This window comes from Apiospora marii (genome assembly GCF_038362585.1).
Source record: "Apiospora marii strain CBS 49790 chromosome Unknown utg000003l_segment0_segment0, whole genome shotgun sequence".
NCBI lineage: Eukaryota > Fungi > Ascomycota > Sordariomycetes > Amphisphaeriales > Apiosporaceae > Apiospora > Apiospora marii.
The window spans coordinates 2,154,380-2,177,937 of NW_027117374.1; the positions used below are offsets into that span (position 1 = coordinate 2,154,380).

Below are 23,558 nucleotides of genomic sequence, written 5' to 3' on the forward strand. Positions count from 1 at the left end.
CCCCCGTGTGGGTTCTCTTCCCCCTGAGTTGTCTGATTGACAGCGTATCCGATGGCTTGGGTAAGCTTCAACCGTCGCCAACGTGGGTGTCCAGTCGCCGCCCCCTAACGGGTAGCCCTTGGTTTCAGTCTCATCCTCAGGCTCGCTCTGCTCTCGTAAGACATGGAAAACACGTCCAAGCCTACGGCCAACCTCTGCCATGGTTCGGGAACGTCGTTCATGAACGCACTGGCTAGGAGTTTTGCCCCCTTTGAGGCAGACTACCGACTGACCGTTTCCCATAATTTCTTGTGGAAATAATCTAGGATATGTTTGATTTATTTTAAGAAAACCACCTGGGCACGCCTCCTATCCCGCCCAGAAGGGTAGCTGCCCCTTCCTCCCCCTATGCATCATCATCCATTACCATATCTTACCGGCTTTTGGATGAGATCCCTCCTCTGACCATTTTCCAGAATCTCTTGGCCTTGGCTTATCACTTTCATATTTTTCCATCTTGCGATCGCTAGCGTTCCGTTCGTGGCACAGAACCATTATCGCTACGTCTCTTACTCTTTGGTGCGTAGTCGATCTTTCTTTCACAATGGGCCATCCGTCCGAGCAAAAGTTCATACCCGGCTTCACCTGGCTCGCGCCGTCCATCTGGGTCCAAGACCGGCACATGCCCATGCTCTCCAAGAAGGAGCAGCTCAACGCCTTCTCGGGCCCCGGCTTCCCCTTCAACCGGCAGGGGACGCCGGCCATGATCCTGCTCACCTCGTGGACGGGCGCCCTGCCGAAGCACATCGCCAAGTACACGCAGGTGTACAACGAGATGTACCCCTACACGCCCATCATGGTGGTGACGACGACGGTGGACGACCTGCTGCTCTGGTCGACCGAGAAGAAGGTGGCGGCCCTCACGGCGGCCGTGGGCTACATCCAGGGCCGCACCAGCAGCTGCTACTCGGGCGAGGGCGACGGGGGCCAGCAGCAGCCCAGCCTGCTGCTGCACGCCTTCTCCGAGGGCGGCTCCAACAAGGCCGTGTGCGTGGCGCGGGCGTACCTGGCGGCGACGCGGCGGCAGCTGCCCGTGGGCGCCTTTGTGTTCGATAGCACGCCGGGGACGGCGCGGTTCATGAGCAACGTCAACGCGTTCAAGCGGTCGCTGCCGCAGAACATCCTGGTGCGGTCGCTGGGGGTGACGATCGGCTTTATCATCCTGGCGGTGGCGTGGGTCATCATCGCGGCGTGCGTGGGGTACGAGAACAACACCATCAGCAAGACGCGGCGGGCGCTCAACGACGAGGGGCTCTGGCCGTGCGTCGGGGTGCCGCGGTCGTACGTCTTCTCCGAGGCCGACGACCTCATCTGGTGGCGCGACGTCGAGGAGCACGCCGAGGAGAGCGCCCGCCGCTTCAAGATCCCCAGCCTCGTCGTCCGCTACAAGAAGACGGCGCACTGCAACCACGTGCGCGAGGACCCCCACTACTACTGGAGCGTCGTCAAGATGACCTGGGAATCCAGAGACGTCGAGCGCCTCGGGTCCCTGTGAGGAAGCCGTTCAGAGTGATAGTAATGCATAATGAGGTTGCACAGCGGAGTGTTCAGGCGTTATTGTTGGCTGGTTCGCGAGAGGTTTCGTTGTTGGTTGGCTTGTCGCTTCCACGCAGATTGGCGTGTGAACTTGGGATTTTAGAGTAGAGGTGTCACTACTTAGGAGCTATTTTATCAGATAGACGGATCAGAATTGACACATGTTGATTTCACGCAAGGTTTGGCATCACAGCGAGGAATTGTTTGGCCATCCACCTGTTCATACGAGACTCGATTTCATTTCAAAGGATTTGATCAAGCTATTTGACATCACACGTCTGCCATTCTCCCTAAGACTTCCATCCCTAGGTGAATCCTTCCGCCGACCATCAAACAAGTACCTAAACCAATGCTCTTCGAGTGGGTTTGATTGATCGTGGGCTACTTTTAGTGCTTCTGCAAATCGACAGGGTTAACAAGCGGTCCCTCCAATAAGCGTGCCACCTCGGTTCCCAGAGAGGCCAAAAACGGCAGGTGTACTTGGACTTACAGGGCAGTTGGTGCACGAGCACTCCTTGCCGCACTGGCAAGTGCCGGAGCTGGCGCAAGAGCAGGAACCCGAAGAGGTGCAAGAGCAACCCATGTTGAAATGCTTGTGAGTGGGTATGCGTTGAGAGCGCGATTGCGTGCGAGCTATAGTTTTGTGTATAGTGGTGATGAGCAAGTTTTGATTGGACTGGGTTGGTTTAGGAAGAGGAAGACTTTCGACCATCAAGGTGTCCGCGAGTCGGGGAGGGACTTATATAGAGAGGCCTCATCCTCCCACCGCCTTCCCGTCGCTTCTGCGGTTCTACCGCAGTGCTCCTCAGCTTTGTCGAGGGATGTCCCCTCATATGAAACATCACATGGTAATCGATGACGCTGGTCCCATGTCAATGAGACGCAAGTCATGGCCCAACATGGCAACACCTCTCTCAAGTGAGGGGAAAATTTGGCTCCACTGGCGCTTCTCCGTCGAAGCATGGGATGAGAATGAGGCTGCATCAGAAGGTTGGACGGCACCGGAATAAGTTCCAGCCATTATCATCATCATCATCGTATGTCACCTGCTACTGCTAGCCTACCACGCACTAGTGGGAATACTGTAACTAGGTAGGTAGTCTGCATTAGTTAGAGTATGGCCTCCAAGGGCGAGGCCAATAGGCTGGCCATCATCGGCTTTACATGCATACTGAGTCGTTATGGTACAGGTTAACGGAATGATATACTACAGTAGGATATTCGCAATAATCGTTCATTTCATGGCTGGTCATACTCATTCATAGTCATGATATTGGTTGCCCCCAACCCTGCATTACTCGCTCAAGGCCTGGAGCCACCACCCTTTTTTGTTGAACAGCTTCGAATCAGAACGCCTCGCCATCCAACGCCCACTGAGCCGCCCTGATGGCGCTGTCGATTCTCCAAAGCAACCAGAACGCCATCCGCTTAATCAACCTCCTAAACAGTGACCCGGCCTTCTAGGCGGCGTCCGCCGTCGCCCCCTTGATCATGCTGCGCAGGCTCGCCATCTCCCTCTTGAGCCTGGCATTCTCCTTCTTGACCCGTGCTGTCTCCTCCGTCGCCTCCTTCATCTTGGTCATGATCTCCTCCTTTTCCCCGCTCTTGCCCTTGAGGGCCCGGACAATCCTGGCAAGCTCCGTGTTGAACTTCTCGTACAGAAGCTCGTTCTCCGCCGTGCTCTCCTTGTAGAGCTGGTCGATCTCCCGCACCTTGACTTCCGTCGCCCGAAGAGTGTTGTCCATGTCTCGCTGTAGCTGCTCATGTTGCTTCGTAAGCTCTTGAACCATGTTTGGTATCGTGGATTCCAGCGCGGCCATGCTTTCCGTCAACGACTTGATCTCTTGCATTGCAGATCGAGGAACCGACGAGTTCATGCGGGCCATATCCGCAGTGATCCTTGACAGTTCGGACTGCAAGCTTGCGTCCACCGACTCGACTGCTTGCTTCTCGGTTTGGAGACGTTCCCGAAGTTTCTGTGGCGACTGGAGCCGCAGTTTGCCCGAGTGGGTCTTGGTCGGACTCGACGTGGGACGGTCAGGCGAAAGAGGTGAGTCGGCGAGAGGCGGTCCACCCCGTGGCGTCTTGAGCATCGGGATCTGGGATGTAGATAAACCTCGGGCATGTGCCTTCTTTCCTGATCCTGCTCTGGGCGGCGAGGACTTCTTGGAGGTTTGAATGGCCGACTCTGAAAGATTTTCCTTTTGTGGCCTTGGGCGGGCCCCATTAGTCGCGGGGCTCACGGGCAATTTGGTTGGCGACATCAACGGGCTCATAGGTATCTTGGACGACCCGGCCGACCCGGGCTTCATAAAAACCCTACTAGACGGCGAAGGAATCCGGCTACCTGGCGACGGCATCCGGTTAGATGGAGAAGCAAGCCCGGGCCCCGAATTGAATTTCTGAGACGTCTCTCTCATGCGTGATAAAGGCTGCAGAGCTGGTGGCAGTTCTGGCTCAGGATCGTCGTCGTCGTCGTCTTCGAGGCTCGCGGCAGCCATCAGAGACTTGAGATCGGACAGCGAACTTCGCCGCTTCCTTCTGGGGGTCTTGCCAGCCGTATCTTCGTTGTCGGGCTCCCCGATCGTTTCAAGTCTTTGAGAGCTGGTTGGTCGAGCGTAGGAGTCATCGAACGCACCAGCGATTGGGGGCCTGTCTCTGGAGCCAGGCCGCCGTAGCTTGTTCGGCAAAGTCGGCGTCCCCATATCAATCGACTTAGCTCGGGCTATGGAAGCCCTGGACAGGCTGGAGCTCTCTCCCGTGGCGGGATGCCTACCATTGGTACCGTTATGCTTGCTTAAGCTGCGCCAAACAGATGACCGCGTGTCGGCTTCTGTCTTGGAGTTTTGGCGCAAGAGCGTGTCGAAACCCAGCTTTCTGCGCAGAGAAGAGGCATTCGATGTCAATGAGCCAGTATGCGACTTCACACTACGAGTAGTCGAATTCATTGACTCATAAGCTGAACCGGCCTGTAGAAGAAGAGGACCAAAGTCTGTAGGCCCCATATCGAAGATCCGGTCACAGTCGTCTACAAGCAGATCGAGTAGGTTGATGTAGTTGTGGGCAGAGCCATCATCAACGAGAAGCTCAGCAAACGCTAGCGTAAGAGCACCGCGGTCACCGTCGTTGCCACAGCCATCGAGTAAGTCCGCTAGGAGCTTGATCAGCGCAGTGAAAGCCCGCCGATTTTGGGGAGCCATATCGGAGAACAGAAAATGTACAAAGTCTGCGAAATCGCCTGGGAGCCTTTTTGCCGCCCGCGTTTGAAGCGCATCGAGAGCCTTCATTGACATGATCGGGCCCATCTGCTCTCGCCACGCAATTTTAACGAACTTCTCGAAGGCCACAAACACTACGTCGGTGGTGAGGTCCGAGTTCGTATCGATGTCAAAGGGGCTCTCGATGAGCTTATTGTAGAGGTCATTGACGGACAGCTCGTCGACGGCGCTTCTGTTCAGTATCAACCGACCGATGAAGTTACCCTTCCGGCTATGGAGACTAGCCATATAACCAGTAAAAGTCTGCTCGAGTCTGACAAGAGGGTTCTCAGGCCTGTCGTCCTCTGTGCCCAGTTTGATATTGTCTCGGCTCCTAGCTGACCCGTATAGGGAATTCGCGTCTTTGGCTGAGCTGTTGGATCTGCTGAGAGAAGGCGGGGGGTAGAGCGGCGTTATAGGTGTGCGCGCTTGTTGTTTGGGAGAGTTGAGGTTTTCTTGACTGTTGCCGCCGCCCAAGAAACTGGTTAGCATCTTGACGGGGGAGGTTGCCAAGAAAGAGCGAGACTTCTCGACACGATTGGTGAGGTTCAGGCCTCGCAGGATTTTAGTGTGAAAGTTGACAAGTGCGGGTGCCAGTCCGGGATTGGACACATTGTGCTGTGTGCTAAGTAGTTGGATGGCTGAGAGTTATCAGTCTTCGTTCATGCATGGATTTCGGATAAGATCCGGATTTTACTCACCTCGTCTGGCGAGAGTAGGCAAAAAGTCCTCAAGAGCAACATCGTCTGTGGACTTCTTGCCGCTCAGTCCTACTGTAATGATAACAATCTTGCGTTGCATATCACCAGTCTTCACGTCGGAAACAATTTCCACGCCATAATGTCCAATGGGCGACTGCTTCGTTCCTTTCTCGTGATCCACAACGATTCGAATAGGTGCAGGCTCCTTGCGCCCCTCGATCAGTTGATCCAGCCCTTCTTGGAACACAGCAGCAAAGATGCCAAGACCGGTGTCCGGCATTCGTACAGATCTAAGGGTCCAGCTTGGGTTTTCCCTTTCCGCTTCGCCAAAACGGCCTTCTACCCGGGCTTTGACGACGTCCTCAAGCCATTTGGTAGCCCTTCCCTCGTATGCCTCTTGGAGAAGGAAACAGCGCGACGTTATCGCGGTGTTAGAAACGTATTCCCCGGCATGGCCACCACTCATCTCTTTAGTAGAAGTCATCCAGACAAGTCGTCCGTCAACCGATTCCGTGAAACGGACATTCTCAAGAGCGTGCCACCCTGCAAATGCCAACTCATATGATGCTTGGCCACCCGCGGCATTAGTCATGGACATGAGCAGCCCCTGTGCCGAAGGTTTGTCGATTTCCCGTAGCAGGTCCCGCGAATGCATGTTTCCCCCATATAGCTTCTTGACCATAACAATACAGTCGGAGAACAGCAAGAAAATCCCGGCTCGTTCACCAGTTTCAATATCAATGGGCGCGTCGGCCATATATGGAGCTGGCAACTCGTTAAAGTCAACAGCGAGTATCAGTCTTCCTTTGGGCTCCAGATCATCTGGCCAGCTCTCTATCATATTCCGCAATCGAGTGGTGATTTGCGGTTTGTCCGCCAGGGGCTCGTCCATTGAGCAGATATTTGCGATGATGTCTCGGGCTTTCAGCATGAGCTGCAGAGCCGGGTGTGTCATCGGTAGACAATTGACAATCTGATCGATAACAAGGCTGTATCGTGGCAGTCGTTGAACAGGCTCAATGAGAATCGAGCGAAGGTGCTGCTCACCCGTGGTCGCCACTCGTTGGGAAAAGCTTGACTGGTTGCCAATAAAGGCCGTAATGAGCTGTGGGAAATTCTGACTTGCACGAATGTAGTCTTGATAGCAGTCCGTGAATTGCGGGAACCACTCGATCATGACCTTGGCCATGGCCATAGCACCGCTAGGATCTTTCGACTTGCCCAAGACACTGTTTCCCAGACCTACTCGCGTGGTCGTCCCAGACTCTATGTCTTTCATAGCCTCCTCCTCAGTGTCATCCATGACCTTGCGCAACTCTTGCATGAAACTGGTGTTGACCTGGAGGATCTGATCGGACGATCGGGGAAACAGCTTTTCTACATCCTCGCTCGTTGGACTGAAGCTGCCTGTGGTCTTCACGGTGGCCTTCTGCCGATATTCGTCGGCGATATGCTTGACCAGTTCGTTCATCTTGAATACGTAGCGCTCTTCAGTATCCATCAGCTCGGCCAGTTTCCTCCGTAGCTCGGCCTTCTGATCTTTTGTGAAAGACTTGGATCTGTTGAGCGCCGTCGGTCTCGAAGGGGCGCGTTTCAGCCTCGACGTGGGCAAGAATATAGGCTCCCCGAACAGCTTGATCAAAGGGGTGTACATGCCGTACTGGCGCAAAGTAGGGTCCATGAACTCGTCTTCGTCCTCGGGCTCTTCCTCCAGTTCCTCGTCGGGCTGCATTGGGATGATGGAGCCGGGCGGCAGGATCAGGTCAATGTCGACATTGCTGATATGCTGGGTCTGCAGTGCCATATGGAGTTTTTGGACGACCTCTGCTGAAGCGTCGGACTTGACCATGCTCTGGGCGATATCTGCGGCATGCTGCTCCCCAAACAGCGTCGGCGACGAGCCTGGGCGGCGGCCCTTGGTGGTGGGAAATTGCTGTCTGATCTGGCCCTTGACAGCCTCGGGCAGTTCGTGGAAGTACTTGTACAGACCAAAGGCGAGGGCGCGGTAGACCTCGTCGACCTGGAACTCGCGCGGGAGATGGTTGACGACATTGTAGAAGGGCGAATTGGGCGATATCGTGACTCGAGGGAAGGACTGGAAGCCTGCTAGAGTGTATATATGGACTTGGACGCGCGAGCTGTTGAAGGTGTAATTGGCGGTCGTGGAGGGGCCGTGGAAGATGAGGATTGGGAGGTGGCCCAGCAAAGGGTCGGTTGTACGATAAAGAGTGACATGTTCTGGCGACAGCGCCAGCTCTTCGGTGACGCGAACCATGGCCGCTTCAACAGGCCTCGTTCATGCTGGCCAGGATGTTATTTTCGGATGGTGCTGGAGATCAGCAGTTAATTCCTGTTGCAGGTAACGAAACGATGCGATGCGTGGTTGGTGGTGGTGTGGTCCAAGAAAGGGCGGTGTTTACACGCGGCAACGAGCGACGAGAACAAAAACAACAGCAGACGCAGCAGCAGTAGCAGCAGCAGCAGCAACGAGTCGGCTTGAGCCTGGCGGGATGCAGTGAAACCAGTCGACAAGACAAGACAGGACAGAGACAGTTTGAGCTGCAGGGATTCGGCGATTGACGTCGCGCCTATTGTATTTGCCAAAAAAGATGAGCTCTTGGGTTTGCACGGGCCTGGATTTCTACACCGTCCTGGATTGGGTAGTTATTGGTGCCAGCCTCAAATAAACAAGCCGCCGGTTGGAGGAAGCCCGCTTTTCGTGTTGCTACTGGGGGACTTCAGCCAGAGCTGCATGTGGGATGGATCGAATTGTTTACATACATGCTTTTTATGGGGTTGGAGCGCTCTACACATGCATGAAATCCTGCAGTCGCCTGCGCTTCCTTTCACCGGGAGCAAATATTTCTTAGCAACTGCATTTGCCATGTAGATAATAGGCCCATCCGTACAGGCAATGGGTTATCTAGCTTGGCATCTAAATTGAGCAATTTCTTCCAAGTGCAGCGGTGAAGACATTCGGAGAGGTTAGGTACAAACCAGGAGGGGGGGAGGGGAAGAGAGGGATTGACTGATGTCAATTGAACCCAGGCAGGGCCCAAAGGAACATCCGTGTCGGTAGATAATTTTTTGTTATTTTCTTAATAAGCTTCCACAGACTCGGTGTTGTTTTTCGCTTGCTCCAGGAAAAAGCAAAGACGAAACGAAACATTACACAAACCACGAGACAAACGCGATCTTGTCCGAGTCGGTTGCCCAGTGAGTGGCAGCCGGCAGCTTTCCCCCGAACCATCAACGCCCACCACCACCCCTCTTCTTGGGCACATAGCTCTTTGAGCGGGATCCCGATAACACCTGAGAGGTACGTGTCTGCATGTATCTTGTGGGGCCCCAACATCTAGTTGTCCGAGCTTTGTGGGATCTCGCTTCGGTATTGGTACTGTTTTTAGACAGCGGGAATCAACCCGGGCTCACCTACACCACGACATAAAACCCCATATACTCGGGTGGGTGGCCATTGTGATATTAGCCCGTCAGAAAGACCGTTGCGAGCCATGTCCAGCCAAGTGAATGCAGGAACACCGCTCACCCACGCCCCGGATGGCATAGGCTACAAACTCCTCGAGCTGCCACCGGAGCTGCTGGCTCTACTGGAATCGGACGATCCACCCGTGTAAGTCCAAGCCCGGTTTGGTGCTCGCACTACGATGTCCCTTAAATTGACCTCAATGCAAAGCTTGAAGCTCGAGTCCTCGACCGCATCCGCCGTGGTCAAGCACGGCAGCCAGACCTGGGGTCTCCGCCAGAAGAACACCTCCAATGCCCTGATTCTCCTGGCTCCTGCTCCTTCATCGTCCTCAACGGGCGAGGACTCAGACCAGCCCGCAGCAACGGAGCTGAAAGCCATCTCCACCATCCATGACAGCGTTGAACTGGTTCCCGACACTACTGGAGAGACCGCCAAGCCAGTTGCGCGAGGGAAATGGCACGAGAAATTTGCCAGGACCAGATGAGTGCTTCTGCTGTTGCTGTCTCGAAACGCCACCTGTTTAATGCATGACAATCGCTGCCTAGCGTGCAAGATGTCATCTCGATCTTGATTCTTGACCATCACTGTCCTGGCCACAATGCCATGGATCTACGCGTTACCTCTCCCTCGTTCATGTGATTGCAAGGATTCAACAATTGGTACAGAAAAGCCGCCGTACCAGAGTTGTTTTGCGCAAGATACTTCGCCCGGGACTTGTGCTGCCAAACAGTGCCGCTCAACTTCCAGCGATGGTCCGGCTCGATTTCAAGACATAGAGACTTATGAAGAGTTAAGCCAATGACACACGACAGCTTGCAACTAGAGGCGCCATTCTATATGATTATCAAATATCCCTACCATCCCGGGAACAGATGCTGGTTGCTGCCAGCCATTCGATGCCCAAGACGTGACATGATAATCCTTTTCATTTCACCTCAACGATATTGAAAATTTCTTGAGAACTCTCAAAAACCCCTAACCGACCTGAATCACCACACTACCCCCTTCCAGCCCATCTGCCTTGGCCTCAACCACGACCTCTCCTGCCTGCCCAGCTTTCCCCTTTACGATAGCCAGGGCCAGCCCACTAAACGCCTTTCGAGTTTTGGAAGGGAACGGCGTCTGGTCGGTCGGCTGCCCATTGTCCGTAGCCACAATATCCCCAGCGCCACTGCCGCTACCCCCGACCGAAAAGGTAATCTCGTTAGCCGCCTCGGGCACCACGTCCCCTCTGGCGTCCACCACGGCTACCGAGACGAAAGCCAGGTCCTCGCCCGTCGCCCCAATGGCCGCGCGGTCGACCGTGACGTTGAGCCCGACCGCGGCCCCCACGGTGCGCTTAGTGTCCTCGGCCCAGGGCGCGCCGTCCTTGTAGGCGACGACGCGCAGGTCGCCGGGCGCGTAGACGACGTCGTCCCAGCGGAAGCGGTACTCCTGCTTGGGGTCTCGCGGAACCCGCCCCGCTGACTTGCCGTTGACGAACAGCTCGGCCTCGTCGCCGGACGAGAAGACGTGGACGGGCGTCACCTTGCCCTCGCGCTCGGCGCCCCAGCTCCAGTGCGGCAGGATGTGCGCCTGGGCGACGTCGGGCCGCCAGCGCGCCTGGTAGAGGTAGAAGCGGTCCTTGCGGAAGCCCGCGAGGTCGATGATGCCGAAGTAGGAGCTGCGCGCGTCCGGCTCCTCGTCGTAGGGGGTCGGCTCGCCGATGTAGTCGAACCCGGTCCAGACGAATTCGCCCGCCACGTAGGGATGGCGGTCCTGCATGGCGAAGACCTTGTCGGGCGACGCGCCCCACGAGGGCCCGTACAGCTCGTAGGCGCTTATCTCGAGCGAGGTGTAGTTGGCCCCCGCGTTGTTCCGGCCGACGACGGCGCTGCTGTTGCCAGCGACGGGGTAGATGTAGGTCCCGCGCGTGCTCAGCACCGACGAGCTCTCGCTCGTCCAGATCATCTTGTCTGGGAAGGCGCTGTGGAAGCCGGGGAACGTGCTCTGCCACGAGTCGCCGTGGCCCTCGCCCTGGTAGTTGAGGCTCACCACGTCGAGGGCCCTCGCAAAATCCGTGTTGGGCCCCGCGTTGTTCATGGCCGACGTCGCGGGCCGCGTGGGGTCCTCCTCATGCATGAGCGTCATCAGCTCGGTCGCGATGCGTGCGCCCGCGCTACTGGTCTGCTCGGGGATCTCGTTGCCGATGCTCCAGACGACGACGGACGGGTGGTTGCGGTCGCGCCGGACAAAGGCTCGCAGATCCGGCTCGTGCCAGTCGGCGAAGAGCGTGTTGTAGTCATTCTTGACCTTGGCCTGCGCCCAGGCGTCGAACAGCTCGTCGAAGACGAGAATGCCCATGCTGTCGGCCAATTCCATAAGCTCGGGCGCGGGCGGGTTGTGAGACGTCCGTAGAGCGTTGACGCCCATATCCTGCAGCATCTCCAGCTGGCGCTGGGCCGCACGGTTGTTAAACGCTGCCCCAAGAGCACCGAGGTCGTGGTGGTTGCACACTCCCTGGATGTAGGCTTTCTCCCCGTTCACCAAGATGCCTCCCTCGTTTGCGCTGTATTCTACTGTACGGATTCCGAAGGGAGTCTGGTATTTGTCGACTACAGTGCCGTTTCCTTTCGATACGCTCGTTACGGCTACGTACTGGTTAGGCTTCTGAGTCGGTAGAGGTCCCCACAGAGCAGGATTTTGAACCTCTGTCGACTCATTGACGGACTGTCTCGCACCCGCCGCGACTTGGATCGTGGATAGTGGGAAAGTAGCTACGGCGTCTCCCGTCGCCTGTTTGCTGGCTGCGTTATAAACGAAAACCTCTGTCGCAACTTCCACCTCCTGGCTGGAGTTTCCCTTGTTCTCAACGTCGACGGCCAGATGAACTGTGGCAGCCTGCGCCGAGACGGCTGGGGTCGTAACGTAGGTGCCGAACTGGCCCACGTGGACAGGATCGACCTTGATGAGCCAGATGTTCCGGTAGATACCCGCGCCGGGATACCAACGGGACGAATCCAGCTTATTTTCCAAGCGGATAGCCAACAGGTTATCGTCCCCGACCTTCAGATGGGGCGTCAGGTCCAGCCGGAACGAGGCGTAGCCGAATGGCCACCCCCCAACGAGCTCGCCGTTCAGCCAAACCGCTGAATGCGACATGGCGCCGTCGATGTCGAGAAAGATCGTTTTGCCCACGTCCGCTTCCTCCAAGGATACCGTCCGCCGATACCAGCCGATACCGTTGGACGGAAGACGACCCATGCCGCCGCTGATGCCAGGGGCTCCGAAGGGCCCCTTGATGGCCCAGTCGTGCGGCACGTCCACGGCCTCCCAAGCGCCGTCATCAAAAGAGGACTTCGTGTACTCGACATCGCTTCCGGGAGCCGTTCCGCCAGGGCGTTCGTGATGATCGCCATTGTTGATGAAGTCGTTGGCCGAGGGAAGAATCCACGGTTTCAAGGTGTCATAAGATAGGCCATCGGGCGCCGACTCGAAACGTGAGAAACGCCAGCCCTGGTTGAGACTGAGGCGTGTTCTATCTGCGTCGGCCACACCCACCGCCAGTAAAAGCAGTGAGAGCAGGGCAAGCCCGTAGGCAGTACCACCGCTACACGTCAAGTGGAAGACTCTGGCCATATTAAGACAAAAAGCACAGATGATACACCCTCACTTTCGCGACTCTTGTAGTGCAAGTAAACAAGCACCAATGACATTTGGGAGCGCGCAGTCTATCTTATAGCTATTCTAACCCATTTGGATCCAACCCGTTTTGCCGAGGCGGAAGATTGTTCGCGGAATGCGCTACACCGAGATGCAGGGGCCGGGATATCGCCTTACCAATGGATGCAACATCGCGGAGGAGAGAGACGTGGGCCAAGAATCACGCGCAGGGGACGACGAGTCGAGGCTGGATAGGCTATATTGGCGCTGCAGAAGAGAGACTGGACGGACCGTTGCGGACCGGGCATAGGATGTGTGGGGGGGAAACTACATAGACGACCTGGCCATAAAAGCAAGGAAGACACACCTTGTGATCATCACCTGTTCCGAAGCTGCCTTCAATATATGCAAAATAGACTTCTATAAGCGGAGCTGAAGGCCGGTCATTGGAGGGGCTATCGAACATGCGGAGAGGCCTATATGCGGGGTCGGCGGGATATACGCGAATCCAACCTTCGCCTCCGTTGATCGACGTACGAGTTATTCAAACAGAGATCGAGCCATTCCATTGTATTCTTTCAGATACAAGAATGCACAAAAATCCACTCTTGACGTCAATGATCGAAAGACGTCCAGCTAGTATAGCGAAGACCTCGGAACTCTGTCATGGATGTCCATGAGGGGTCAACATTTACAATCCCCCATGTCGGAATCGGTATCCAATTCATCTCGTAACTAATTGTTTATTTCGCTGTCATACTTGATACGAAAATATGTGCTACCGAAGCGCTAAGCTCAAGGCTGCACTTATAAACGTAAATGCGAACAAACGCTGCATCCCTGGGTATCATATTCTTGCCCCTCTGCCATAAAAAGTTCCATTGCCTTGCACAACAAGTGAAAAGTGCGGCAAGCTTGAACCACGAGCGTGTGAGGTGCGCCTGCCGAAAAGGGGTCCAAGGTGAAGAAGATATGAATATCGAGTTTCATCAAGGCGAGAGTGAAGCATCTCCTTCTATCGGGTCTCCTTCCCCCTCATCGTCTCCTTCGTCCCCTTCGTCAATTTCCAGCGAGTGTATTATATCATCAGAAAATGCTTTCTAAGCCCTGTCGTCCTGTGGTGCTGGCCCAGGGCTTACTTGTGATGCCACCTGCCGTCTGGCCGGATTGATTGATCCAAATCGTCGGCCTGGCCGCATTTCCGGTTGCCCCGGATTCCGTAACGCAGCGTGGCAGCCCCTTTGCAGCCGATTCACCCCTGCCACTGGGTTCACGGGCGGAGGGTTCAAAAATTCGGGCATCACAGGGAATTCAGGTTTCGGTATGAAGGGGGGAGGGTCGTTCAGTAAGTTGAATATTTCCGGGTCCATTCCCCCAAGGAGAAAAGCGTCGCGAGGCCCTTCTTGACGTGCAGCTCGATTCTGTAGTAGATCGACATTATTGGGATTCATATCTCGCCGTCGTAACATATGATTCGGAGGGCGTCCATCAGCAGCAGCCGCTACTTGGTAGTCGTTACCTAACAGTCTCTGTGCTAGTTCAAGGTCACGCCGGAGCCCCGGTTGAGCCTCAGCAGACACCAGCGGTCGGGCTTGGGCTTGCTCACGACCATTCCCCTGAGGTCGTAGAGCCGCTTTCGGGCCCTCGCTGTTGTGATTGTCATTCGGTCGATACCGGTGTTGTGGTGGTCTTCCCAGCTGTGCACGCGCGTTCACGTTGTTTTGATGGGCCGCAGGCACTGGGGCCAAGTCGTGACGTGGTATCCCGCCTTGATAATCTGCGGGTTGTCGGCCTTGAGGCATTGCTGGCCTGGCAAACGGCCCCTGCTCTGCAAGGCGTGCAAACAGGTCTCTCTTCCTATTGTCCAACTGTTTCGCAATTTGTTGTTGCGCTCTTTGCATTGCACGAAAGTGCCCCAGCCGCTGCGGCTGACGGCCGCCATCTTCCTGTTCTATCTGCACCTCTTGTCTTGGAGGATTAGCCAGTCTCGCTTGCGCATCCGGCCCTGGGGCATTAGCTTGGCCAGGTCGCAGTGGTACGGCATTCACTGGAGGAGGCGCAAATGCATTCCCAACCAAGAAGTTCATAGGCCAATGACGGCCGCCTCGCATTTCCTGGTGATACCGGGGATCTCTCTCTTTCCGCTTCTTGTCGTCTTCCTGGACTTGGTTCGAGACTTTGATGTCCAGCGCAGTGTTTTCCTGTACACAACCAGTTAGCATTTGCTTCTGTTTCTTTCGGCACTAAACTCTACATATGAACGAGGATTCGAGGGGACAGCATTCGGAGTAGTCGTGAGAGCTTGCTACTTTGTGTTTGATACAACCGCAAGGCCACTGGGCCCGTACGTACATGATGTGCCATCCCACGTAAGGGTTCATTCGGACAGATGGGGTTAAGGAATACTAGAAATTACCAGGTCTGGGTTCTCCTCCTCAACCTTCTTTCTCATCTCCTCTTGTGCGCGTTGAACTTCGGCTTCATGGCGCTCTTCCGTCGCGTCGAATAGTGGGCATTGACCTTCTTTCCCACCACGACTAGCATCATTGAAATGGTCGTAGCCCTTGACAGTTTGGCGGCAGACATAGCACTGAATCGTCCTGCATCGAGTGCATGTTATCTTGTTGCATCCATCCTGCTTGATAAAGGGGTTTTTGCCTAGTATCTTGTCAGTTTCGGTTGAAGCTATGCTGGGAAACCCTTACATGAATTGCATCTTCGTATCATGGCCTCGCTCATGGCCTCCTCGATGGTATGGCGCGCTTCGTGTCCTTCCTCGGCGGCAGCTTCAGCGCAAGTTTTAGGGATGTGTGTCACCTTGCGGCATAATCGGCAACTGACAATCTCGCAGTCTGTATTTGCGCACCGGAATTCCTTGTTCTCCTCAACTGGTGGATATTCCATCGCGAAGGGGCAGAATGGGCAGGTTTCAAGGCTTTCTATGCCTGCCATCTCAAGCATCGCTTGCTGCTCGATACGGTCCAAAGCAACTTGCAATTTCTCGTCAAGAAACGTTTGCCTCTGCGACGCCGAGAAACCAGCTTGGCACCCGTCCATAGACATGCAAGTGAGCTGGTATTTTTGGTAGCCTATCTGGCTCTCTGCTTGTTTCCTCATACAGGGCCTACAGAACGGATGAGCCTCCTCCCCATCGCACTGCACCACGCGGTTGAGGGGCACGTCGTCGAGACAACATCCGCATTCAGCCACCTGTCCGTTCAGGATGGCACTGTCCCTGTTGGCGTTTTCCTCCGCTTCTGCAGCTGCCTTTGTATCATGCTCTTCCCGAATTCGTCTTGCGGCCACAAACTCTTTCAGGGCCGCCTTTTCGTCAGCTGAGAGGTCCCCGTGGAGCAGTTCATCAATGTTTTGCCGGCTGTATTTAGCGTCTATTTTGGTCGCTGTCTTCTTTTCAGTCCATCGCGGCGCCGCATTATCCCAATTCCGCGCTGCTTCATCCATGGTCGTGTAAGTATGAAAAACGGAAGACCCATGTTCCGCGAGGAGGTTCTTGATCGTATTCTTGGGCACCTTTGGGTAGTCCTGTGAGATCAGCGTCACAGCCATGTCCTTGTACCGAGACGTAGTCATGATTCTGCTGTACTCCGGGTCATGCAATTTTGCTCTGATTGCTGCACTTTCCTCAACCACGGGAGAACTGTTCTCTCCACGTTTCCGTTTCTTGTTGTTCTCACGCTTCGGGTATGGAGTGCCGTTCTCTTGCTGATCAACGATCAAGGCGACAATGACTTCAGCATTGTGATTATGCACTTCGGCAAGTCCTGCCAGATGGGTTGGGCAAATGTCCTCAAAGACGCTTAGAACGTGGGACAGGCATGTTTCCTTCTGCTGCATCGAAACAATGTTGGAATCTCTAGAAGCATCCTCCGACTCGGAATCGACGAGGTCGATAACTTCTGCCGGGAGCCCCGGCATAGCATCAACGAGGTCGCCCATGTCTGCGACGTTCAAGTCGTTGGGTTTGTGAGCCCCTCAAATCGTCACACGAGTCCCACGATCGCCGAGATCGGCCACGAGCTCAGGAGCGCAACGACACCCAAGCAGCTCCCACGGATTTGTCTGTATCAGGACGTTAGATGATTGCACAGAACCCATGCGCCATATGTCAGAGGAAGTGAATGTAGCAATGGCGAATGGTACAGCGGCCGCACTTATGGCCAGCGTACGACCAAGTTCTGATCTCTCGACCACCGGCTTTCCGCCGAATTGTATGCGCGGCCCAATATTGTTGCTGGTCCAGAAGCACGACTAGTCGTAAGCCGGGAGATTCAGAATACCATGGACAGGCCAATTCGGTACACAAAAGCAGGGCCAGAGATATTGGTGGCACAATGCCTACTTATGGGGAGCTGGCCAATCGCGGAGAGACAACAGAGGGGGTGGGTTGTGGAAGGTTTGAACGAGTACCGAATCCAGAGACGCACTGGGCTGGATCGAACGATAGTCACTCCCAAAGTCATAGGGCCGCATTGATATGGGTCGCCCTTGTCGACGAAAGTAGCGACACCACAATCATGGAGCATTGGATGCCCAAGTGCTTCGAGTTGCGAAGATAACGGGGGATATCCAACCATATATGGCACTTGGATAGACCAGACGCATAGAGAGGAGTGATCAAGGAAATTGGACTTACCAAGAGGTCAGGAATCGCCAGTAGCTTGGGTGGGAGTGCAAGTCATCACACTTGGTTCCGGATTGTTGGATGCCAATGCAATAAATGACTGTGCATCGGATCGGACTGGGTTGGCGCAAACTTGCGAGAGCGAGTGAATTGAAGTGACGGCGACCAAGTAATAAGTGGTCTGCCAAGGGATGCGTTGCTTGGTGCGCTGAATGTGCGATATTCTTTTGTCGAGAACCAATTTGAAGGACAAGTTGTGAAGTGAGTGCACCGAAGGCTCCAAAAAGGAAGGGGAGCGGGGAGACAGCAAGGTTGCTAGCCGTGTTTTGCGTCTACTCTGAGGAACCAGCTGTAGAAATGAAAGAAGCTGGGTCTGATTGGGAAACAAGCGAAGGGCAACTTGGAGGCCAGGGAAGATGCGGTCTTGTCTCCCTCGAGTAGTTGCGAGCAGCAGCAGCAGTGTAGGTATTATTGTTGTTTTTGTTGTTGTTGTCGAAGAGACAAACATCCAGATGCGGGAAACTGAGAAATCGCAGGTTCCCAAAAGTGAGTGTCGCTGGGCTATCCATAAGATAGGTTGCTTTCCTTTTGCGACAGGCCAAAGTGTAGTCCACCTGCAAGGCAAGCCTTTGATGTTACTCGTCGATTCTAGGTTTCTTACCTTCCTCTCCAGTATACATACTCACAGCATGTATCCGTACACCGGGCACACTCCAGCGCCATCAACCAACCATTTTAATCAAGTACTATGTTCATTGTGCTCCAGGTGTTTGATGGTGAATTGAGAGGACATCAAGCCATACTCGCCAGAATGGAACATGGAAATGATGAGGGCACAGAATACACAACAGTGGACGCCTACCTCCTAATTTATCCCATTCCCATTCGGTTGTATACTCTGTCAATGCTAAGTTTACCTAAGTAATTGAAGTTGTTTTTAGCACCTGCTAATTATCAGTAGGACATGTACCCAACTTACTCAAAATTCCCAGCAATATTCGGTGCGAGTACTGTTCGTTCTTGAGCCGCAATAAACCATTTCAGATTCGTGAGAGCGCCTAAGGACAGGACAAACCCATATTTGGATCATTCCAAGATGAGTGGAATATCGAGGATTGTCGTTTAACATGATCTTAGGTATAGCACTGAAGTACTGAGGCAAGTACCACCATCCTAGCTGCTTAGGTCTGGTATGGAGTTGGGTACCAGGTAGGTAGGCGGGCAGCAAGTTCCCAATGAGGTGACCCAATCCGGTTGAGCTCCCAACTTTAAATAGACTCGGCTAACCCCATGTGGTTATACTGTCGCTGATCTTCTCCATTCCCGACCTGCTCCCCGCAACTGGGGGCCAAGGAAGAATAGCCTATGATCTATCATCCGTCACTTGTAGCGTACAGATAGGTAGTCTGCCGGTGTTGTTCATCATTATTACAACATATCACCGCCGCCTTCAAACAGCGCTGGGCGAACCAGGCCATGATCCGATCCATTTCAGTGAAACCTGTATTTGTAGATGCCCATGCGTTGGATTTATTCATTCTCTGCTGGCACTTCTTAACCTTGCTAATTCGACATACTGTGAAGACTGCTCTTTAAAGACCTAAAAATAGACGTTGTTCAGAAAAACACATTCTCAAGCGCCCAGGCGGCTCCCTGCCCAATAGGTCCCCCGGTAAGGTTTTCCCGCCAGTGATTAGTTCCAGCAATACTTCTCGTTCGCAACCCATTCAACGTGCTCTCCCTCGCCCTCCCCGAACCACATCATGCTGGGAATGCTGTCAAAGTGCCTCTCGACAATTTCCGACTCCAGCCCGCAGGCCTCGATCAGCGACGAGATGGTAGCCGTGGGATTCCACAGATCGATCTTACCCAACTTCCAGTCTTGTGCGTACTCATGGGCTTTGCCCATCACGGCGGCAAACGACGCGGCAAGTTCCTCGGCGGGGGCCGTTTCGTCTTCAATCACAAGACGAAGGATGTACATCTTGTTCTTGGCCGTCTCTTGCGGGTTATCGTGGAAGTTTCTGACCCATAGCACCCAGACGCGTTTCCCATCCGGGCCAGCTACGGCCCCTTTCAGCTCTGTGGGACCTCGCTCCTTGAAGATGTATTTCGTAATGACATCGTCTCGATAGAGATGCCACCGCATAATGTCGTAGTCTGGGGCGAAGCAGAATTTCGTCTTTCCATCGCTCCGAGGCTTTGCAAGTTGCTCCCTCATGAGCTTCTCGTCCAAGTCGCAGAAATCCTTGAGGTTGTCGTAGGTAATGGGGCGGGCATGGCGTGCCGCTTCTACGTCGCCGGCTGCTATCCCTCCAGGGATGGCAAAGGTCACATGTAGGCTTGGGTAAGCCGGCCATCCCTTCTTGGTGTAGAACTGTTTCCCGATGTCGCTCCACAGAGCACTGGCTAGGGGTTTCTGCTGCTGGCACCCACGAGGCTCGGCGCCATCCCGCAGCGTCTTCCCCAGCTCTCTCAGCATTCGGGCCCCATATCGGTTGCCCCGGAGCGAGGGATCTGTAAAAACGCTCCCTACCCCGTAGGCGATTCCCTCCTTGATTTGGCCAGCGGCGTTTCCGACGAGGACCCGCTTGCGGATGGTCTCACAGCTGGAAAGCACGGTCCGCTTAGACCCCTCCGAAGTGGCTTCCGATGTCAGGATCCAATGCTGCATGCCTCCGTCCTTCGACAGCGGCACTGTCTCCATATAAGGTTCCCGGCGGAGGTAGTCCTCTTCAGAAAGGGCACCTTTCCACTCCTTTGAGTTCAGCTGCCATGTTGCGTATTTCTCATCCTGGGTCGGATGCGTGAGAACCAGGTCAGACGACTCCGCATCGGGGAGGCCTGTGTGAGGAAGAGAGCCCATTGTGGAATGCTCTTGGGTACGGCCGAGAAAGTGGACTTGGGGTTTTTTTTTTTTTTTTGTATTATCAGAGCTGGGCAGCAAGACTAGCACCTCGTATCAATCTGGAGGCTCGTGATAATAATACTAGAGGTTCTGAGGATATCTAGGTAGAGAGGTAGTAGCAATTTGAAAGCAATCTGGCGGAATTTGAGTGAGACTTAGGTGTTCAGCGGAGGAATGTTGTTGGCGTGGGTGAAAGTGGGTTCTCGATTCCCTTTTAGTCTTCCCATGTTCGGGAATTATCCCAGTTGTGACTAATGGAATAGAATAGACGTAGGAAAGCGCAGGAAGCGATCGACCAGGCGCAACGGTGCTCGGCATAACAAGACAGGTCGAGCTTGACGGAATCTACAGTTCTGACTGCGGAATTGAACGGGGGTCCCCAGGCCCAGTTGCTTAGCAGTGTCCTAATCGACGAGGTCGTGCGTGCAGAGCAGTTGCGGGCTGGACCCTCCCTCATTGAATCAAGGTACCTACCCTCTTTGCCTTATCTCCTCTATTCTTTGACGAGCAATTGAAACATCTAGATATTGATTGATGGCAATTGGTAGACAGTAGCTTCCTCGTGGCGCTCATCCAGGCCTACCGAATGATGTTGAAAACCTGGGGTTAAGTGCCAGCGCGGAAGCCAACGTCGTGGCTGCCCTTGCTTATCTTGACTCTTGAGTCCGGGGTCATATGAACCACATTAGTCTGCGACAGTGATGGGATTAGTGTGGTCCGGCTCGTCAGCCTCTAACCCAATTATGCAACCACTACGTGTGCGGCATCGTCTTATTGACAAAGAGAAATGCAATCTATCAGCCTCAGTTCCAAGGTTCGTACAGGTTGTTGGATGATTTAGGTGGACTAGGTTGGGATGGAAGCAGCCGTGGGGCCGATGCCAACCGCCCGGATCTTCGTCTGGGCGATCCATCTGACAGCCGAGGTCACGATGCGTTGCTTCTCTACTCACACGCGGCGCCAAACATCAACTCGATTGGCTTCCGCAGATCAAGTGATGAAGTAGACCGCCCTGCGTGGCCAAAGTCTACTTCACGCTATACAAGTGGCCTCTTGACTAAGAGTCGAATTATCCATCATCTAATCCTACGATGGTAGCTTTCTGCGCAGGAATAGAACCCTTCCTAGGCTTCGTGTACCCTCTCTCATATCTGATACAGAATGCCTGGATTGTAGAGCGGAATAAGTTCATGTCTCTTAGTGTCCGTGACCATCATCCTCTTCTCTCTGTTCCGGGTCCAGCTTGATCAGCGTATCTATCCTCATAACGGCGATGCAAGCCTCGACCGCACTCTTGAGCTGCCGGATCTTGCTGATGCTGGGCTCCAAAACGCCTGCCTTGATCTCATCCACCACCTTGCCCTTTGCCAAGTCCAGACCGTAGTTCTTGTAGCCCTTCATGCGAGCAATCGTCTTCTCGTCCTGTGTCGCGTCGCCCTCTTGCGTCCGTTGAGATATGGCGTGCCTTGATCGCAGCTGCGCCACGAGCTCACTGGCATCCTTGGCCGCGTTGACAGCCAGGGTCTTGGGAATAACCAGGAGCGACTGTGCAAACTCTCCAATCGCCAGCTGCTCTCTTGATCCAACGGTGCCGGCGTACTCTTCCAAGTAGATGTGAAGGGCAGTCTCGACAGCACCGCCTCCGGGGACGATGCTTCCGCTTTCCAGAGTTCGCTTGACAGCGCAGAGGGAATCGTGTACCGAGCGCTCCATTTCGTCCAGGGTGAATTCGTTGGGTCCGCGAAGCAGGATGGATGCCGACGAGTGTGTCTTGGTACCCTTGACCATGATGCATTCATCGTCCGAGATCCGCTCTTGTACAACCTCCTCGGCGGAACCAAGGTATGAGGGCTCGAACTTTTCGTCACCGTTCAAGTCGGACAGAGTGCTAAGCAGAGTCGCGCCGGTGGCCTTGGCAATCCGTCGCAGATCCTCCTTCTTGCATCGTCTAACAGCCATTGCGCCTCGCTCGATGAACAGCTTCAGTACCATGTCGTCAATTCCCTTGGTCGTGAGAACCACATTAGCACCAGCCTTGAGGATCATCTCGACTCTCTCGATGACCATGCCGGACTCCCGGGCACGGATCTGCTCCAGCTGTTGCGGGTCATCAATGGTAATCTGAACACCCATCTTCATACGCTCCTTCTGTAGGTTCATGTCCAGGCATGCGATCTTGGCGTCCGTTATCCGCGTGTTCATTGCCTGAGAAGCCACGGTGCAGTTCAAGGCGTAACCCTTGACCAGGATGGACTCGAGAGAGCTCTTTCCGTGTGCCTTGAGGATGTTGACGGCCTTGACAGGGTATTTAACTTCATTTTTGTTGTTGGAGGATTTGACGGCCTGCATGGCGTCGACAACCATCCGGGCAAAGAAATCCGAGTCGGCACCGATGATCTTGCTGGACATGGACGTCTTGGCGATGCTGAGCAAGGACTCTTTCTCCAGCTGCTCGACTTTTATGCTGATATTCTCGTTCATGTACTTGATCGCTTCACGCATGGCCAATCGGTAGCCTGTGATGATGGTCGTGGGGTGAATCTTGTTCTTCATGAGCTCGTTGCCTCGTCGCAGAAGCTCGGCGGCGATCAAAACCACGGATGTTGTGCCATCTCCGACCTCCTTATCCTGCTGGTGGGCCAAATCGACGAGAATCTTGCCAGCCGGGTGCTCGACATCTAATAAGCTGAGGATTGTCGCACCGTCGTTGGTCACTGTGACGTCCTGTGATATTTGTCAGTACAACGTTTCCAGATGAGGTAGTTGGCAGCTACTGACACCAATGTCGTCCACCATCATCTTATCCAGACCGCTGGGACCGAAGGAGCTCTTGACGACATTTGCGATAGCTTGGGTGGCCAAAACTGAGAGAGGCACTGTTAGAACGCATCCCTGGGCAGCAGAACCGGTGTCCTACCATTCTGATCTCTGATGTCGGCGCCAGAGATTTTCTGGCCTCCTAAGAACAGAGTCCCGTTTCCGGGCTGCTCGAACATAGAAGCCATACTGTCGGGTCGATCTCGAACTCTTCCGAATGCGTGCACGGGAACGAGTGAAACGGGAGATTCGAGAGATTTATGGGAATTACGGTGGTCGGTCGGACTGTGTCGTGTTGGTTGCAGCCAGGTAGTAGCCTAGCTTATCGTCGTTGCTGCAGGTATTCGGGGCTGCTAGAGCTTCAATAATTTTGTTTAGGGCGGGCCCGAGATTGATCCGGGCCGCTTTTGTACCTGTTAATTGCACAATTTGGATTTATCCCGTACTTGCCCCTCCATGAATGGACCCCTCCTTTCAATAGGAACACATTGGACGACTATCGAAAACGCGGGGCTGATTTCTGATAAAT

At 54.4% G+C, this 23,558-nt stretch overlaps 8 protein-coding genes across 8 annotated transcripts; 2 read left to right on the forward strand and 6 right to left on the reverse strand.

The window, feature by feature from the left end:
* Positions 1-583: 583 nt before the first annotated feature.
* On the forward strand, positions 584-1,534 carry PG985_004181 (uncharacterized protein; the record flags this gene model as incomplete). The annotated part of the gene is made up of 1 exon (XM_066823950.1): positions 584-1,534. One exon carries the CDS (start codon positions 584-586, stop codon positions 1,532-1,534), a length of 951 nt encoding a protein of 316 aa, XP_066687110.1.
* A 1,501-nt stretch (positions 1,535-3,035) lies between these two features.
* PG985_004182 (RhoGEF domain-containing protein) lies at positions 3,036-7,808 on the reverse strand (the record flags this gene model as incomplete). Its single annotated transcript, XM_066823951.1, has 2 exons — positions 3,036-5,473; positions 5,534-7,808. The coding sequence occupies 2 exons, from the start codon at positions 7,806-7,808 to the stop codon at positions 3,036-3,038; spliced, it is 4,713 nt and encodes a 1,570-aa protein (XP_066687111.1).
* Positions 7,809-9,045: 1,237 nt separating this feature from the next.
* PG985_004183 (uncharacterized protein) lies at positions 9,046-9,504 on the forward strand (the record flags this gene model as incomplete). Its single annotated transcript, XM_066823952.1, has 2 exons — positions 9,046-9,164; positions 9,228-9,504. The coding sequence occupies 2 exons, from the start codon at positions 9,046-9,048 to the stop codon at positions 9,502-9,504; spliced, it is 396 nt and encodes a 131-aa protein (XP_066687112.1).
* A 491-nt stretch (positions 9,505-9,995) lies between these two features.
* Positions 9,996-12,638, reverse strand: PG985_004184 (glycoside hydrolase family 2 protein; the record flags this gene model as incomplete). Its single annotated transcript, XM_066823953.1, has 1 exon — positions 9,996-12,638. One exon carries the CDS (start codon positions 12,636-12,638, stop codon positions 9,996-9,998), a length of 2,643 nt encoding a protein of 880 aa, XP_066687113.1.
* Positions 12,639-14,196: 1,558 nt separating this feature from the next.
* PG985_004185 (uncharacterized protein) lies at positions 14,197-14,604 on the reverse strand (the record flags this gene model as incomplete). The annotated part of the gene is given in 2 exon segments (XM_066823954.1): positions 14,197-14,359; positions 14,378-14,604. The coding sequence occupies 2 exon segments, from the start codon at positions 14,602-14,604 to the stop codon at positions 14,197-14,199; spliced, it is 390 nt and encodes a 129-aa protein (XP_066687114.1).
* Positions 14,605-14,745: 141 nt separating this feature from the next.
* On the reverse strand, positions 14,746-16,619 carry PG985_004186 (E3 ubiquitin-protein ligase; the record flags this gene model as incomplete). Its single annotated transcript, XM_066823955.1, is given in 4 exon segments — positions 14,746-14,776; positions 14,787-14,863; positions 15,079-15,320; positions 15,368-16,619. 4 exon segments carry the CDS (start codon positions 16,617-16,619, stop codon positions 14,746-14,748), a joined length of 1,602 nt encoding a protein of 533 aa, XP_066687115.1.
* A 2,378-nt stretch (positions 16,620-18,997) lies between these two features.
* PG985_004187 (lysine acetyltransferase) lies at positions 18,998-20,170 on the reverse strand (the record flags this gene model as incomplete). Its single annotated transcript, XM_066823956.1, has 1 exon — positions 18,998-20,170. One exon carries the CDS (start codon positions 20,168-20,170, stop codon positions 18,998-19,000), a length of 1,173 nt encoding a protein of 390 aa, XP_066687116.1.
* Positions 20,171-21,409: 1,239 nt separating this feature from the next.
* PG985_004188 (chaperonin Cpn60/TCP-1 family) lies at positions 21,410-23,217 on the reverse strand (the record flags this gene model as incomplete). Its single annotated transcript, XM_066823957.1, has 3 exons — positions 21,410-22,936; positions 22,991-23,076; positions 23,130-23,217. 3 exons carry the CDS (start codon positions 23,215-23,217, stop codon positions 21,410-21,412), a joined length of 1,701 nt encoding a protein of 566 aa, XP_066687117.1.
* Positions 23,218-23,558: the final 341 nt, after the last annotated feature.